General features: G+C 38.7%; 2 protein-coding genes across 11 annotated transcripts in view; one reads left to right on the top strand and one right to left on the bottom strand.

Annotated features, from left to right (window-relative positions):
- The window catches only part of LOC131189635 (uncharacterized), a 51,601-nt gene extending 47,746 nt beyond the window's left edge, over positions 1-3,855 (top strand). The window contains exon 19 of the mRNA XM_058165853.1: positions 778-3,855. Within this exon, the coding sequence (XP_058021836.1) occupies positions 778-888 (111 nt within the window). The 3' untranslated portion in view covers positions 889-3,855. The remainder of the gene's footprint in view (positions 1-777) is intronic.
- Positions 3,856-5,695: 1,840 nt separating this feature from the next.
- TMEM39A (transmembrane protein 39A) overlaps positions 5,696-17,070 on the bottom strand; it is a 31,868-nt gene continuing 20,493 nt past the window's right edge. For 9 of the 10 annotated variants that reach the window (XM_058165860.1, XM_058165854.1, XM_058165857.1 and 6 more), the window contains 6 exons: positions 12,829-12,912; positions 9,486-9,640; positions 8,738-9,086; positions 7,495-7,682; positions 6,211-6,331; positions 5,696-6,007 (listed from right to left, as the gene is read on the bottom strand). In XM_058165860.1, coding sequence (XP_058021843.1) covers positions 5,774-6,007; positions 6,211-6,331; positions 7,495-7,682; positions 8,738-9,086; positions 9,486-9,640; positions 12,829-12,912 — 1,131 coding nt within the window. In that variant the 3' untranslated portion in view covers positions 5,696-5,773. Of the gene's footprint in view, positions 6,008-6,210; positions 6,332-7,494; positions 7,683-8,737; positions 9,087-9,485; positions 9,641-12,828; positions 12,998-17,070 lie in introns of all 10 variants that reach the window. The other variant, XM_058165864.1, reaches the window with a different exon arrangement.

Genomic DNA, 17,070 nt, shown 5'->3' with positions numbered 1-17,070 from the left:
TTCAATAGAAGACCTATTTTCCAGTAATTTTTGCATTTCCAGTTTTGAAAAAAAATATTTTAGTTTCCACTGAAAAAACTATCCCTGTACATGCTGATGTAATTAATATACTCTATATCCTGTGAATTTTAAATTGTGTGCTTTTGTTATTGGTTAAAATATATAATATGGGTAGTCCTCAACTTATGACAATTGAGCCCAACATTTATATTGCTAAGTGAGAAATTTGTTAAGTGAGTTTTGCCCCATTTTATGACTTTTTTTGTCACCTTTGTTAAATGTATCACTGCAGTTGTTAAATTAGTAACATGGTTAAATTAGTCCCCATTGACTTTGCTTGTCAGAAGGTTGAAAATGGTGATCACATGACGGCAGGCACTGCATCTGCCATAAATGTGAGTCAATTGTCAAACATCCAAATGTAAATCTTGTGACCATGTGGGTGCTGCAATGGTCATAAATGTGAAAAGTGGTCATAAGTCACTTTTTTCAGAGCTGTTGTAACTTTGAACAGCCACTAAACAAATTGTTGTTAAGGATTTCCTGTAGTTTGAGAAAGCACTTTTGTAATTGTTCCAATGAATAATTGTAATGATTTTCAAGGTTGCCTAGTTTTCCTTTGGTCCTACTTTTTTTTACATCCAATGTCTCAAAGCTCTTTTTACAGCCAGAAATCAAATGAGCTTATAGCAACTATCTCTGCCCTTCCCAAGTACATTCTGATAAGGTACAGTATCTCAGCAATTTTTCATAAGTATCTTGCTGCTTCTTTCACAGATGATGACGAAATGGTGGAATGAAGCGTTGCTGTTCCAAATAGGCCTGAAACTGGAGCAATTTCGTGGTACACCAGCAAAACCAATAATTTACTATGATATTCTGAGATAATATGGTTAGCTTCAAAATTCCTTAACACTTCCAGTTCCGTACAGTTGTCTGTTTAAAGTATGAATGGCTTAAGGGAAGACAGTTAGAAAGGTTTTCAGAACAGATTCACCAGCTCCCATTAAAAAATGCAGAGAAAATTAAATTGGAATGAAACAGTAACTTACTAAAGGATGTACAGTGCTGTAGGTGTCTGCGGTGTTTACAGTTTATACTGATACCAATTGTTTATAAAACATCCAGATGCTGCAGAGTTTTGTGATGGAGCAGATTCTATTCAGATACAATTTGTTTGAATGCATTTTAAATACTGTATGTGGCATTTGCATTCAGCATATATATATATATATATATATATATATAGGTCTTTGGTTCCTCAGAAAACCTCAGAAAACACACACACACACACACATATATATATATATATACATATAATGGCATAGTATTCTTGATGTTTCTTGCATGGAAAATACTTTTTAGAAAGGGTGATGGGCATTTACAGATTTTTTTTTAAACCCAACTCTGACAAAAAAACTAACAATATATACTCTCTAGTGATATTGCACAATTGTATTTCTTTATAGTTCAGCAGAACGTTAATTTCTTGTGTCAAAATGAAAGCAAATCATTTTACCAGTTCCTATAGGCTTGTGCATCCATGCTCCTTTTCAAAGTGATAGAAAGCAATTGATTCAGAAATTATGATGCCTCTTAGTTGGCATCACCATCATTAATACAATATTTCATGCAATGGATTTGTTCACTTATCCGAGTTTGAGATAAAATTAATACAATATTCAGAAAACTCTGGAAAATGCTATTTCTTTTCCTGATCATGTGAATGTGGCCATTCTCAGGATTGATGTGGCAGTTTCCCAAACATTAATTTCTAAAATTGAAGTTTGGACATGCCTCAAAATAGTATTTAAGAAGTCATGGAAATAACATACATATTATCATTCTAAACCAAGCCATCCTTAGGGCAAACAATATTGAAGACATGAGAATTTTTTCAGAAATAATCTTAGGATAGTTGCAACCATTGTCATAATAATCACCAGACTAGACTGACTTTTGGTTTTGAAATTATCGGTGGATAAAACCCTGGATTTGGATATGAAACCACATTCTCAGTAGATATTTCACTGAATAATAAACATAATAGAAACTAGTGTTTTTTTCAGCCTTACCTCACACAACAGGCTGTATTCAATGAACGAGAAGAGGGAATACACAGATTGTGCAGGTTTTCTTGAGTTTAGGAGTGGTGGTCTCAAATTAATGTTAAATTGAACAATATGAGGGCATAAGCCTCTGTAAAAGCAAGTAACTATTCCCCTTTATCCGTTCCTTTGTAACATTCACAAAATTTGTGATTGATTGAAAGTTAAAATTCGGTCCTCCTTAATAATGGTATATTGTTAAAATGATAAGAATAAGACTCGTTTCCTAGAAAAGCCTTTCTGTTCTTCAACCTAACTAAAGTATTCTGGTATAAAGTAAATCTAAAGCCCTTAGTATACAGGTAGTCCCTGATTTACAACAGTTCATTTACTAACTGTTCAAAGTTACAATGGCACTGAGAAAAGTGCCTTATGACCATTTTTCACTCTTAGGACTGTTGCAGTACCCTAATAGTTACAAGATCAAACTTTGGATGCTTGGCAACTGACTCATATTTATGACAGTTGCAGTGTCCTGGGGTCATGTGATCACCTTTTGTGATCTTACAAGCAAAGCCGATGGGGAAGTCAGATTCACATAACAACCATATTACTAACTTAACAACTGCAGAGTCACTTAACAACTGTGGCAAGGAAAGTCATAAAATGAGGCAAAATCCAATTAACAAATGTTTCACTTAGCAACAAAAATTTTGGCCTCAATTGTGATCGTAAGTTGAGCGCTACCTATATTAGAAAACTTAAAAGTTTTTTATTATTGTCAAATTTTGTAAAAGTACTGGGTGAAGGGCATCCAAAAAGGATTCTCAATCTCTTACAACATTGATTTTCCTGCTCTTTTATGTATTTCAAGTGGTATTTCTGTAGGGGTTTTTTTTGTTTCTGTGAGTGGATTTTATTTTGTACTAAATGTTTTGCCACAATCTAGTACGGCCAAAATATACCCCAGAAAAACAAGCAGCGGAGCATCTATAAATAAGTAAAAGCAATTATTGTCACACTTGTCATTCCATTAAAGAAAATAAATTAAGATTAAGATTTTGCATATATAAACTACTACAGAGGAGGACTTAATCCTCATTCCCAATTTGTCTATATTCTTTTCACTTTGGAAAAAAATGATAAGGTGCTTAACATACTTCTATTAGAAAAAGCTGTAGTTCTCATGTTGCTCTGCAGTTCTATAGGGCTCATATGTGCTGCTGTGCATCCTGTCATCTGCCCAAAGTCTAATCATTTTGTATAGCATCTTGACATGTAAAAAAATTCATTAAAGCAAGGAAGAGGCAACTATTATGTGGCAGAAGGTTTAGCTGGCATTCCAAGACAGGTTATCTGATCCAGGCTGTAATAGCTGAGAGGCCAAGGTAAGAGCGCTATCCAATTTTGTGTTGCCATCTTGTAGCCATTTACATGTTCACTGTTCACATTTGGTAACTCTTAATTCACAGAACTGACTGAATGTTTTCACAAAATAGCTGTTATGGTCAGTCACAAAACATTCAGATCACAGAATGAGCACTTGCTTTTATCCCTATTTCTGGGCCAATGGACATAGCTTCAAAAAGAGGGACTAAGCTTGCTTTCTTAGATGCCTTAAGAGTGCTGAACATTCTTAGAAGTTACTCAAGACTAGTAGTTTGCAGAGGCCAGTCCCATTTAATTCTTTTTAATTAAAAAAACTGCCAAAGAAGATGACCATGGGCCCTACTTGGATTACTCCATTGCAGAACAAAGAATTAAAAACTTGTGTTTATCTGTAATTATAATAAAAAAATGAAAAGACCGGTGTTTTAAAATTCCAATTCTATATAAAATGCAAAACAGCCTTTAAGGATGCAGTACAACATTGAAATTCTGGGTACTCCAATATTGGAGGATTTAAGAAACTGGAAAATCATTTACCTGAAATGCTATAGGGTCTCCTGCTTGAACAGGGGATTGGACTAAAAGACCTCCGAGATCCTTTCCAACTTTGTTATTCTGTTAAATACCAATATAAAAGGTGTGCTAAATTGTTTTATCTTCCTTCCTTGCCTACTAAGGAATCCCATGCAGGCTGGACATCACATGCCATTTGAGAATACAGGTAATCCCTGAGTTTTGACAGTTCACTTAGTGACCATTTGAAGTTACACCATAGCACCGAGTGTTTACAACAAAGTCCCGAAATTATGAATGTTGCAGCACCATGGCAGTTGTTCACCCTTACGAACAACTGCAGAGGCACTGCAACTTTTATCCTAACCCCCCCCCCCCCCAAAAAAAAAAATCCTGCTGTGCTGGACCTTGCAAAGATCTGTCTCCTCTCTGCTGTGGTTTCTTTGTCTTTGAGAGATAGGAGAGCAGGATGATTTCGTTCCCAGCATCCGATTGGCTTCCAAATGCTTTTTGCACTGAGAGTGGAATGTTCTGGGGGCCACGATCTTGTGCAATTTCAGGCACCCATCTGCTTTTGCAGAGAATGGGTGCCTGAAGTCATGCGAGATAACAGCCCCCAGAACATTTCACTCTCAGTGTGAAAAGCATTCGCAAGATGATCGGACGCTGGGAGAGAAATTGTGTTGCTTCCAGTATCCGGTAGGCTTGCAAATGCTTTTCATGCTGGGAGTGAAATGTTCTGGGGGAGTGTGATCGTGTGCAACTTCAGGCACCCATCCGCTTTTGCAGAGAATGGGTGCCTGAAGTTGCATGCGATAACCTCCTCCCCACCCCAAGAACATTTCACTCTCAGTACAAAAAGCAATTTGCAAGCCAACCAGACGCTGGGATGGAAATCATCCTGCTGTCCTCTCCCTCAAAGGCAAAGAAATCGTAGCACAGAGGAGACAGATCTTCGCAAGGTATGTGAGTCTGGTGTGGCGGGATGGGACGGGAAGCCTCCCCATGGCCTTCCCTACCCTGAGATACCTTGTGCACTTAACGACCCACACATTTGATTAGTGAATGCGCGAGTAAAAGCAGGGAATGATCATGTTCGAGTTACGTGATTCATTCCTACGAATCCTTGAGTTACAAACGTAAGTGACAGGCTCCATTACTTTTGTAACTTGTGGTTTACCTGTATAGCTCAAAAATGTGCAAAACATGATTTTGGCTATTGTACCATGTGATGTTGAATAATATTTTATTTTATTGCTCTATGTGCTTGAAGGTGTTATTAAAATTATTCTTTAAATGTGAGGGGGCTGGAACTTTGTCATGTAAAGAAGTTTAAAACAAACCGAAGCACACCATTACCATTTCAATGCTTTAAACATAATTTTTTTGGCAAGGTGTTTTTTTTTGGTGGCATGATCTTTTAAAAAATCAGTGACCATAAAAAGGGATCCAGGAAGTTGCCCATGTCTTGTCCACAACTGTAAGCAATGGCCACCTTTGGCTGGATGTATAGCAAATAGGTAAGTCCTATACATAAAACTGCTGGTTTTATGATGGCTAACCTGTATGCACAGTAGATAAAGGGACCACACATACAATGTTCTTGCTTCACATAGATATATGTTGATATACAGTATATATACAATGATGTCTTTATATAAAATAACCTTGTTTATAAAGTGACATTTAACTGCCACTTGGCCCTTCCCTACTCCACAAAAAACAGTAGTATACAAAATATAAAATATTTTTTTAAATATTTATAAACAGTTGCAAGGAAAAAAATATAACTGTATGAAAATATCCTTCCCTTCCTCAGATGACTAATGGGCTTTTAACCCATAGCTGTTGAGTGGATAAGAATAGGCCTTGCCCAATACTATTCGGTCCCTCAGGAGTTTAAATAAGACATAGTAGTTACAGAAGAGTATCAGGGCCATGGAGAGTGTATGGTTCCACTTCTCTGAACGAAGCAGGGAGTAGAGTTGATAACAGACCACACTGCCTTCTATGAGAATCAGCAGATTGAGAAGCCGTAAGGGATGGTGGAAGAGGAACTAGAAAAGAAAACAAAGTGTGTGTTTATAGAACTTATTAGTAGCATTATCTCTGAATAGCAAGGAAGAACCACACTTTATTTACAAGACATTAAGTTCCTCCAACCTCTACTAGTTATTAATGATTTGTTATTGCAAAAGAACAGAAATCTTTTTACCTAGTATTTTATTCCCAGACCCTCAATAATCCACTCTATACTTACATAAAAGCGAGCATGAGAGACATCTGAAGGCACAGCTACGTTATAAGGTCCCACTGCTTTATATAAGCATCGACTATGCCGTACCAGCACTCCTTGTGGCCATATTGTGCTCTCAGACCAACTATGGACAAAGAAAAAGATTTCATTATTATGAGAAAGCAAAACCAGATGAATACTTTCATTAAATAAATGTGGATGCTTTTGTATATGCCTTATATTTAAACTTCTCTAGTATTAGAACTTTTATCTTTGTTCAAGGACCATAACAGAGATTTCAGTAGAAATGGAAATCCTAAATTAGGTAGGCCAGTAGACAAATGATATCTAGCATTCTTACTCAAATTAAATTAAACTAGAAGTAACCACTCCTGCCTGTTCACTGTTAAGAAATTACTGAACGTTTCTTCTTTGAATGTTATTTCTCTCATTCAAATTTGATAAAAATTCTCTACTACCAGTTGCACTATGTAAAAATTCTTGGTAACCTATTAACGTTTTATAATGATACTATTTATTTTGCATGCTTTTTAAATATTTTAAACAACAGACAATCAGCAAATCCAACTACTTTCTATATAGTAGAAGCTTTCTATTACAAGCTTCTACTATATGCTCAAATTATGGTTTCTATCCCAGGAATCCATTCAAACCTTAGAAGTTTCATTTAGGGGTGCATAGAATTTGTATAATTTTCCCCCCTGTAACATCTACCTTGGCCCCTCCCCCAATTTTTCTTTTAACTTACAATATTTTTCTTTCTTTTTCAACAATATTTATAAGACACTGTCCTTTAATGAGCAAATGTCCTGCCGGCCTTCTGTTTGCAGTCAGGAAGATGACTGAGCCATTCCATTCAGTTGCATGGAATGTTGGAAGGCTTTTATGGCAATTCCAAGGATAAAATTGCTGATCACTCCAAGTTTGAAGGTAGGTAAAGTTGAAATTAGATCTGAATGATCAAAACGCAAGAGCCATGGAGTTGGCACTGGGCTTCTAAAGTCTTTCCTAGGAAGAGTGTCTTTAGCAGTTTTTGCCTGGCATGTAGACCTATAAATTACACTATTTTTCCATTTTAACTTTAGTAAGCTAGCTAAGTTTGTGAACAGTATGACACAAAAACCTATCAAAACCATGTTCTGCTAACAGTGAATCTTATATATGAAAATGCAACACTTATAATAAGAAAACATAAGCCTCAGAAACGTCAATAAGCGCAACTTGCAAAGATAACTCTTTCTGAAATTCCTACAGCCCTAGAAAAAAGTGTTCTTATCACAAACTCACATGTGTTGAGGGGCATTACTATATGAACCATGTTCCAGCTTCTGCCACTTGCCCAAGTGAGCAGCTGATCTGTGTAGCAAGTCACAATACTTGGGAGGAAGCAGTTGTGTGGTGAGCATGACAAAAGCATTGATCCAAACCATGATGAGGTGCTCACATGACCAGCGCATATCGTAATACTGAGTGCTCTGTAAGAAACCAGAGAATAAATTAATGAGAGCATCCCAACTATCTCAGAAGCAATGGTGTTCTGCAATAATACACACACACACACAAAATCCCTTTTCACTCCTATGGGGGCAGTATTTATCTTCCTCAATCTCGGGACCTCTTCCAGAGATTTTGGAATGTGAGGGTTCTTCACAATATCTTAAGTCTTCCCAGCACTACACTCTCCTGGGGAGAGAGCTCTGATGTTGTTCCTGGGATCTGTCAGAACCACTCTCCCAGCTTAGGACTTACAAATCCAAGTGCTCTCTCCTACCACCACTGGGACCAATTTGGCCTTTTTTCCCCACATACTCTTCAATTCCTTTTTCAGGCCCTGGTACTTCCACAATTCCTTATAAACTGCAAAGCTAGTAAGCTAGGGGAACTCAGGCTTTTCCTTCTGACTATTTTAATGCATTACATACATTCTCTGCACACTTTCTTGTGTTACAACTCCTATGCAATTCCCTGAGCTTTCTAAAGAGTGCTCACACAAATGTGTGCTTATGGATTCCATAATAAAATGATAGATTCAACATAGTTATTCAAAAACAGATCTGTTAACTGCAAGTCCTGTATTTCTGCCTTTAGAATTAAACTATTCTGAATAGTTTTGACATCTATGAAATGATACCATTAGTTTGCCCAATTCTAATTGGATTGATTCAAAGTCTTAGTGCTGATAATCTGGATATTGTTGAATTAGGATTTCAATTTGGCACCAAGTGTATATTATGGCACAAAATAGAATCATGTTATAATTGTCTTGAAAAAGAGGACAGGGTTAGTAAATGGGATGGAAAAAGGACTGGGAAAACCACAGGGGCACTACATGTATGGCAATACCTATCCTCCAACGGGGAGCAATACTAGGGCACTCCAGATGCAGCTACACTCCGCCATCCAGGCTGCCAAAGGGGAGACAGAGAAAAGGGGAATTAACCAGAAGTCCATTGCCCCAACAATCCACAGGCAAGTTTCAGGAGGTGGAGTGGCACTAATAATAATAGTAAAGTAAACCAAGAACAGGTACCTTCACAAAGCACAGCGGCAGAAATGCCACATAGTAGGCACTGAAGAGGGAATTGAACAGAACTTCCTTGATTCGGCGGTTAAAATCTGCTTTGAGGCCCTCCACTTCATTGCGAATGAGATCTGGGGACAAGGGACAGCTGTGCGTCGGAGTGGTCACAGAGGGGTTGAACTGTTCTTTGACGGATTCTCTCAGGAGAGAAAATAAATCTTTGGGCTTCACAAGACTGCCAACCCCTGAGGCACTATCATCCACTAGTTGATCCTGCACTAAATAGCTGCAGTCTGTTGAAAGAGGCTGATTTCTACTATCTTGGTGGAAGCAGCACAATGGAACATAGACACCAAACCTGAAAAAGGAAAAACGACAGGGTGAGATTATAACCTGTGACACATCCCATCTATGAATATCAGACAAAATTTCCTTCGAGAATCATTCTCAAATAATTGTTTATCTCATTTTTTTCTATTCAATTTGATATGATTCTTCCTCTTGTTCATTCAGATCTGGTATGAAGTTGATGGACTGAGTGTCTCCTGATTAATTAAAGTTTGATGTATAAAAGACATTAACAGGAAAAATTGTTCTGTAACAGGCAAATCTTCCCTTATGATTTTTCCTCAAAAATTCAAATTAGCTTTAAAGTTAACTGTTCTATACCCAGACTTCATTGGTCAAAAGAGTTTCTCGTTACCCTCTCCAATACAATTGGAATTGTTCATTCAGGACAAAAGGTAAGGATACTTACGGGTAGCCAAGGAAGAGGAGATTGAGGACAGAATGGCTGCGGAAAAGGTTGACCAGAGTCCAGCAGAGCACCCATACACAAAAGGTGAGTAGAACTAGACGTGCCAGAATCAATGCCATATCGTGAATCATTGAAGAAGTACCGACCTGCGAGGCCTGCAGAGTTAAACCCAGAATTTCATCATCTCCACAATCTTCCCTCACATATCCCACAAATGTTTCAAAGTTGTTCTAGTTCAGAGCAAAAAAAACAAAAAAACAACAACAGCTGGACATGGGAATGTATTCCTTCAGCTGCCAGCAGCAATTTCCTTGCTTTGCCCTTGTCTTACTACTAAATCTGAATCAGGTTTGCCTCTACTGTACCAAAGCAGAACAGTCCTGCTTCATTCTATCTACAGACCAAAATGTTCAAAACATACGTGCTTTGAGTTTGGGCATAGACCACCTGAAACCAGTGTACCTGGAATAATTTCATGTTTTAAAGTTGGGAAGATATGGGAATTTAAGTAATAGAATAAGTACCGTAAGAACCCCTTAAAAAAAGAATACAGGCTAATTTCTTCCATTGGGAAGCAGAAAACCCCCAAAGAGTTCCAAGTATTTCAGTCCTGGTGAAGTCAACACTTTAGAGCAGGGGTTTCAAACTCAGTTTCATTGAGGGCCACATCAGGATTGGGTTTAACCTTGGAGGGCCGGGTGGGGGTGTGCGTGGCCATGGTGGGTGTGATGATGGTGGGGTGACACGGAACTGCACCTCCGCAGACACGGTTTTATAAACTTATAAAAATAGGGAGGCATATATTTCTGTGATTTTGTTTTTTTAATACTTGATCTCCTTGATCACCTTATGAGAGAGACCAGATCAAGAAACTGACTCCACAAGAAGACTAGAACTATCAATTATTGACATAGACTATAGTAACAGAATCCTGCAAGCCTGAAAGGTGAAATATTTTACTTTTCCTCCCTTTTATAACCTTCTGACTCAAGGACAGCCTCCTGCAGTACTCTGGAGACCTAGTTTTCAGCCTCGAAGGCCTCTTGGACCACTCTGGAGGCCCCTTTTGGGCCTGGACGGCCTCCTGGACCACTTTGAAAGCCAAAAGCTGCTGCCGGGGAGGGGCACTCTGCCTGCGCCCCATTTTTGCTAGCAGAGGTACCGTGGGCCAGACCTTTGCTATTTCCAGATCGGCCCCATGGGCCAGATCTAAGCACCCCACAGGCTGGATCCGGCCTACGGGCCTTGAGTTTGACACCCCTGCTTTAGATTGAAATGCCCTGCAGATTCAAGGCAGGACAATGTATCCCACCCTATACCATAAGTATCATTTTCAAGCAAAGACTACTTCTGCCATAAAATGAAAGGAGATTCAAGTACTGCAATTGTGATAGACAATGTATTCAATACTATCTGCATTCTAAGTGGCTTGGATTTGTGGTATGAAGCCCATCTCAAAATGCTTGCACATACAAATAAACTTTTCATACAGACCTCTAGGACAGGGGTCCCCAACCTTTTGGACCTCAGGGACCACCAAGTTCATAATTTTAAATCCCATGGATCACTAATACTAATCCAGCGTGCCGCTTGCTGAAGCGCCCTGACTGCCAGTAATGGGATGGGGTCCTTCAGGCACTCTTCCCTCCTCTGTTTCTCCCACCCTCCCCCCTCTTCTCCCACTCTTTTTCATTCTCTCCCTCTCTCTCTCTCTCTCTCTCTCCTGCCGCTTGGGACTTGGAGCTGTAAACTGCGTCTGATCAGGGAAGCACCCAGATTTTGCTCTCGATTGCGGACATCAGACAAGCCCCCTACGAGCTCTCGTCTCTCAAGGAGCCCGGCTGAAGTTTCCTGCACCGCTTCAGCGAGCACTCCTCGAGAGATGAGCGCTTGCAGGGAGCCGATATGGCGTTCGCAATAGAGAGCAAAATCCGGCTGCTCCCTGGACTGGTCGCTATTTACAGCTCCAAGTCCCAAGTGGCAGGAGACGAGGGCTGCTTTGCGCCACCGGCTGGGCAAATATACCGAGGCGGAATGTTGCGCAAGTGCAAGTAGTGCTTCACTCCCACAGCTTCCAGCCATCACAATCGCTGCTTCAGCCCGCTTGCGCCGCAGCTCCTCCACCAGGGTGCACCAGCAAAAATACGAAGATTTCTCGATGGGCCACCAAAATTTTCTCACAGACTACCAAAATTTTCTCATGGATCCCCAATGGTTCACAGACCACCAGTTGGTGACTGCTGCTCTAAGAGATACTTTCATCCTTACTGGAAGAACATTTTATATCTAGTCTAAAAAAATTATATTTCTGTAAACATGATGAGACTTAAACATTTACTCCTAAAATCAATTTAATATTGTGTACAATCAATATGAACTGAGAACGAACCCACTCTTTACTAGCACTGATGATGTTACCTTTGGGTAATAAAACATCGTTAAGAAAAGAACCGAGTTCAGAGAGCACCAAGGACCCCTGCAATCAATCTTGTCTGAAATAACTTTAACTTTGCTCAATATGCTGCTGTAATAACATGGAAGCTGAGGGCATTGTCTACTGTATAAGTTACAATCAACTATAACTTTGGGATACTTTACAAACATTTATCCCAAGCAAAGCAGCTTCATAAGTAATCCGGTAACTTTAATTTTAATGCAGGCTTAATCCTTGGTTTATGTCCACTGACCCAGTTCAGAGTTATAGTGGTGCTGAAAAAAATTGACATAGAGCAGTCCTTGAGGTTCTACCTATCATACCATCCTCGCAGTGATGTAATCACAATGCAAGTGCTACATTACAGGGAGCCACAGTCATGGCTGCCATTTGTGACCTTCCCTGCTGGTTTCCCACAAAGAAATCAATGGGGAAGCTGGCAAGAAAGATCACAAGTTGCTCTGGTAAGTCATTCCCACTTTTCTTTTGTCCAGAGCAACCCCTCTCCCCACATGCAGACCCTGCTGGCTCTCCCATGACTCATGCATCTTCTGAACCCGCTCTTCCAGGATTTTCATACCCACTGCAAGCATACTTACCTGAGATTCCTGCCTCTTCCCTCTTTAACAACTCAGGTGTCTTGGGGTTATGACAGCAATCGTGAATGTCTAGAATTGCTGTCACTAAGTGATGAGGTCACATGATGTCATGCTTTATGATTGAACTGCTCAGCGATGGCAATCCTAGTCCCAATTGCTGTTGTAACCCGAGGACGGCCTGTAACATTAACACTGAGAGATGTTTTATTGAAGGTGGATAGGTGAAAAGAGAACTATATTAAAAAAAAAAAGACGAGACATAGTAGCTCATTTAGAGTATCTTGAAACTGGAAAAGATCATCATCATTACCTCAGAGATGAGGGCCCATACAAGCCTCCGTGCCAACATCACTGTGATGAATGCAGCCAGGTGATAATCAATGAGGTGAAAGTTCTAAAGGAGAAAAGAAGAGGGTATTCACCAGGGTGAAGGAGAGGCCAGAAAGGCAGGAGGTGCTGAGCTGATATAGTAGAAGTTCCTATAGGGAAGAATCAGGAAACACTGTGAATAACTGCTAGCCGGACAAAGAAACAGGGAAGAGAAAGGGTATGTTAAGCATATTCAGATGCAAAGGAAGCATTAGACTTACAAATACCACACAGAAAGGAAAATACAGAAATGGCCATTCTATATATACATGTATACTTCCACTCTCTAAGAAAAAGCAAAATAGCATAGATAAAAACGCTCATCAATTTTCCATGTAACTGGGTGAGGAGAAGGGGCTCATTCTCCCACATCCCCATCCTAAGAGGCTACAGTGAACTTGCCCAAGATAAAAAGAAAAATAGCAAAGACTTATTAAATTGCTATAATCTGATGCATTCATTCCTACTGCAGGAAAACTTGGGGCAGGCAGATGAGGAAAGAAGCTTGTTGAAGGCAGACTCAGCTGCCTTTATTTCTTTTAATAAGCCTAGAAGTTAACAGGTCTAGAAGAAAAAAGATCAATTGAAAGATTACATGGCTGCATGGCAGAAGGGCTTCAGGGTTGCTCTAAAGCTGTGCAACACATCATCTTTGCTTGTTTATTGTTTTTGCTTTTAGAAAGTGTTTCAAACACATTATTTCACATTTCATCTTTTTATTATCATAAACATTGTTTTATTATATTATTGTATTAAATGTTATGGTATACTTTTTAATTATTTAAAAAGTGCACTACAGTGTTTCAATGTGATATAAATAAATAAATACATACATACATATAATTCTATGGGCATTTAAGGGTAGAATTCAAGGGTAGCTTTACCTTTAGCAAAAAGGTAAAAAAGGACCTTAATAAATGATTATTCCAGAATTATCTGCCCCATACTTGTTATCATCCAAAGGCTGTTTGAGGAAGAAAAACAATATTGTTTTTTAAACAATATCTCATAAAAAAATACATAACAAATCAACATGTCTCCTCTTGTAAAGCCTCTCTTAGAAATTAACACAACCCCTCCCCCGATGAATGAATCAGGATGCCTCTGAAATTGACAAAGTGCTTGAAGTTTTACATGTATTATTTCACTAGTACGGGTTTTGGTCACCTACTGCTCAAAGCCACATTCTTGAAAAAAGAAGAGTTTTGCTGGAAGAAACTTAGGAATATATTCAATTTTATATACCTGGAAACCATTCAATATCTGCCATCTCATTCAAAAGCAGAAAGAAAAATAAAGCTGTTTCTTTTGGAATACAAAACTAGGACATGAATTTTTTTCCCTCTGAGTCAATAAGGTTCCTTTTCCAGAGGGACATAAAATTATGATGTATTTCTGTATTAGTAATGAGGTCTCTAATACTGTATTTAAAAATGAAGACTCATGAAACATATTAGATTTCTATGCAGCATTTCAATGCACCATGGGCAGTTAGAAAAAGATAAAGTGGAAAGAATTTGCAGATACAAAAGTCAATGTCTAATGAACTGAAATTTGGAATGTTCAGGCTGTTCAGAATGTTCACACTGTATGCAAAAATTCAGGCACTCCATAGTCAAATTGTATGTTTCAATAAATCCTTAGCTAAACAAACCAACAAAACCATTACATGGTATATTTATCTGCAAATCTGAATGCACATTATTTTTTGTGTACACAATTTGAATAACTTGTACATATGTTCCCAACTGTGTTCACAAACTCTGAATATGAATATGATAGTTTTTTAAAAAATACGAGTCAATACTTTGTGATATCTCCTTTGATAGAAATATACTTTTCAAAGATTTCCTGTAGTTAGTTAAGAGCAGTTGGCATTGCACTCTTCACTATAGAGCTCTTCTTTCTCAGAAAAACTCTTCCTTCTTCTGGCACACACTGAATAGTTTGAAATCCCCCATGTTCAAGTCTATGGACTTGTCTCTTTTTTTCCCTGTAAATTCTTTATGGTATGTTTTAGATTACTACCTTGCTGAAATATCCAACCTATTTTCAGCTTCAATGTCAGATCTCTAAAAGTGATACTGCCATTCAGTTGGGAGAAGGGGGGGGGGGCTTGGATTCAAATTATTAGCATTGCCTGTGTCAACAGATATTTTAGAACCTATATCCTGGTGCCAAAGCGCCCTGAGATCTCCTTAACTTTGGGGAATGTTTATGACAGCCATGTGGGCTGTTTCACTTTAAAGGATAAAGGAGGATAGCAATAGGAATGCATGCTTATCCAGTTCTCAGGGCAGCTGGTAAAGAAAACATCTTCGCACTTGCATATTGGCTAAAATCTGCATTCTGGCTAAAGGGAGGGGTCTCTACTGATTTAATTCTACTTGTCTAGCCTAAGGGTATTCAGACATAGCTTTGAATCCATTGCTGTCACTTCTACTTAATAAAAGGTTCCTTTTGAAATATTCCGTTTTTAAGAGTTTTCACTTTCTTAAGTTAGGAGGAGTGGCAATCCTTACATTCAATCTCTGATTCTGAGCTATTAGCTTTTACGACATGGTGATATCCATGGTGGATATTCTTTCTTCTACCTGCACAATATTTCTTATGGTACCACTCGCCATACAGCCCCAAACTCCCATCTTCATGCACAAAGCTTGGCAAGGGGTTCATTTTTTCCAAACCCTTCACCCTGCTTATTCCAAATATATTTCACCAAATATATCGATTTTTGTTTCACCTCTGCCAAGTACTTTATTCTAAAACCTTTCAAGTTAAGCAAGGGTTATTTTTGCAGACAATTTTTTGTGATGATGTCAGAGAAAAGATTCTCTTTTCACCACTGTGTTGATAATCTCTGTTGAAGTCCTTTTTAATAGTCTTCCTCTGCTTTCTAAAAGTTAGTTTCATTTTCAAATGGCCTACTCATGAGAATACTATCATGATCATGGTATCTCACCTGCCAGCAAATATACCAGCTTTGTTGGCAAGCTTGGGCTGAAAGCTGGCAAAACAATCATTACCTGAGACGTTAGAAGTTGTATGTTTACATAACAGCTCTGGTTTTTAGCAAAAAAAAGTGACAATATAGAACAATAAAAAGGATAGATGATTTCTAGAAAAGTCAAAAGTGTGCTGACTGGGCTTATCAGCTCATAAAATATGTGTATTCCAGAAGCAGAGATCACAGAGAACTTCCAAGAATTTTGTTCTGCTGATCTTCTCACCCTTCCAGTTCATAAAATGTGACTAGAGAAGAATGGTGATACCGTAGAGAGGATCTGGATTAAAATAAATAGAAGAATATCTAACACTCATTTCAATAATCCACCCCAAACAGAGAACAGATAAAATGCCAGACAATTGGAAGAAATAAAAATAATAGCTCCAAGGAACTCCATATCAGTTAATTTAACATTGCTCACTATCGCGTTAGAGATCATCATAAAAATCTATTTTTAAGCTTTTGGGGAAAAATTCAAGAGTCAAGTCTATTGATTCTTCTTACCTCATTTTTCATTGGTAGGTTCCTTAGTAGAATATGGAAAATGTAACTACAGGTATCTAGATTTCAGGAAAACATCTGACAAACTACTTTATTACATACTGATTAGCCAGTTAGTAAGTATCAGATGTGCCAAGGAAGTCCTCACAAACTGGAAAGAAGAACTGAGTATGAAGCTGCATGTTTCAGAGCTAATTCGAAGTATCTTCAAAATTTTTATTAATTACTTAGTTGAAGAGATGGAAAGAATATTTTTAAAATTTGCTGAGGACACAAAATTAGGAGAGAACACTAATACTGTGAAAAAAATAAAAAAATATGCTATATTAAATAATTAAATCTATCGTGTCCCTGAAAATAAGACCTCCCCCGAAATTAAGCCCTATCATGCTTTTGAGCGCATGGGCTAAAATAAGCCCTACCCCTGAAATAAGCCCTATTTAAGCGCCTGGGCAGCTGGTCCCTGCCATTTCCTCTGGTTGCATGCTGTGCAGACAACGTAAGGTGAGGAGGCGAGGCCAGAGTGGGGGGGTGGAAAGGTTGGGAGGAACATGTCCCAAACGCCCTTACCTAACAGTCGCACCTACCATCCACATGGAACAACCCCGTGACAGCCTCTCCCGCAACCCTAGCCACCGCGCGCCCCTTCTTCTGTTAATGGCGGCTGCAAAAAGA

This window comes from Ahaetulla prasina, chromosome 2, assembly GCF_028640845.1.
Source record: "Ahaetulla prasina isolate Xishuangbanna chromosome 2, ASM2864084v1, whole genome shotgun sequence".
Lineage (NCBI taxonomy): Eukaryota > Metazoa > Chordata > Lepidosauria > Squamata > Colubridae > Ahaetulla > Ahaetulla prasina.
The sequence above is the reverse complement of the archived record's forward strand: the minus strand, read 5'-3'. Positions and strand labels throughout refer to the sequence as shown.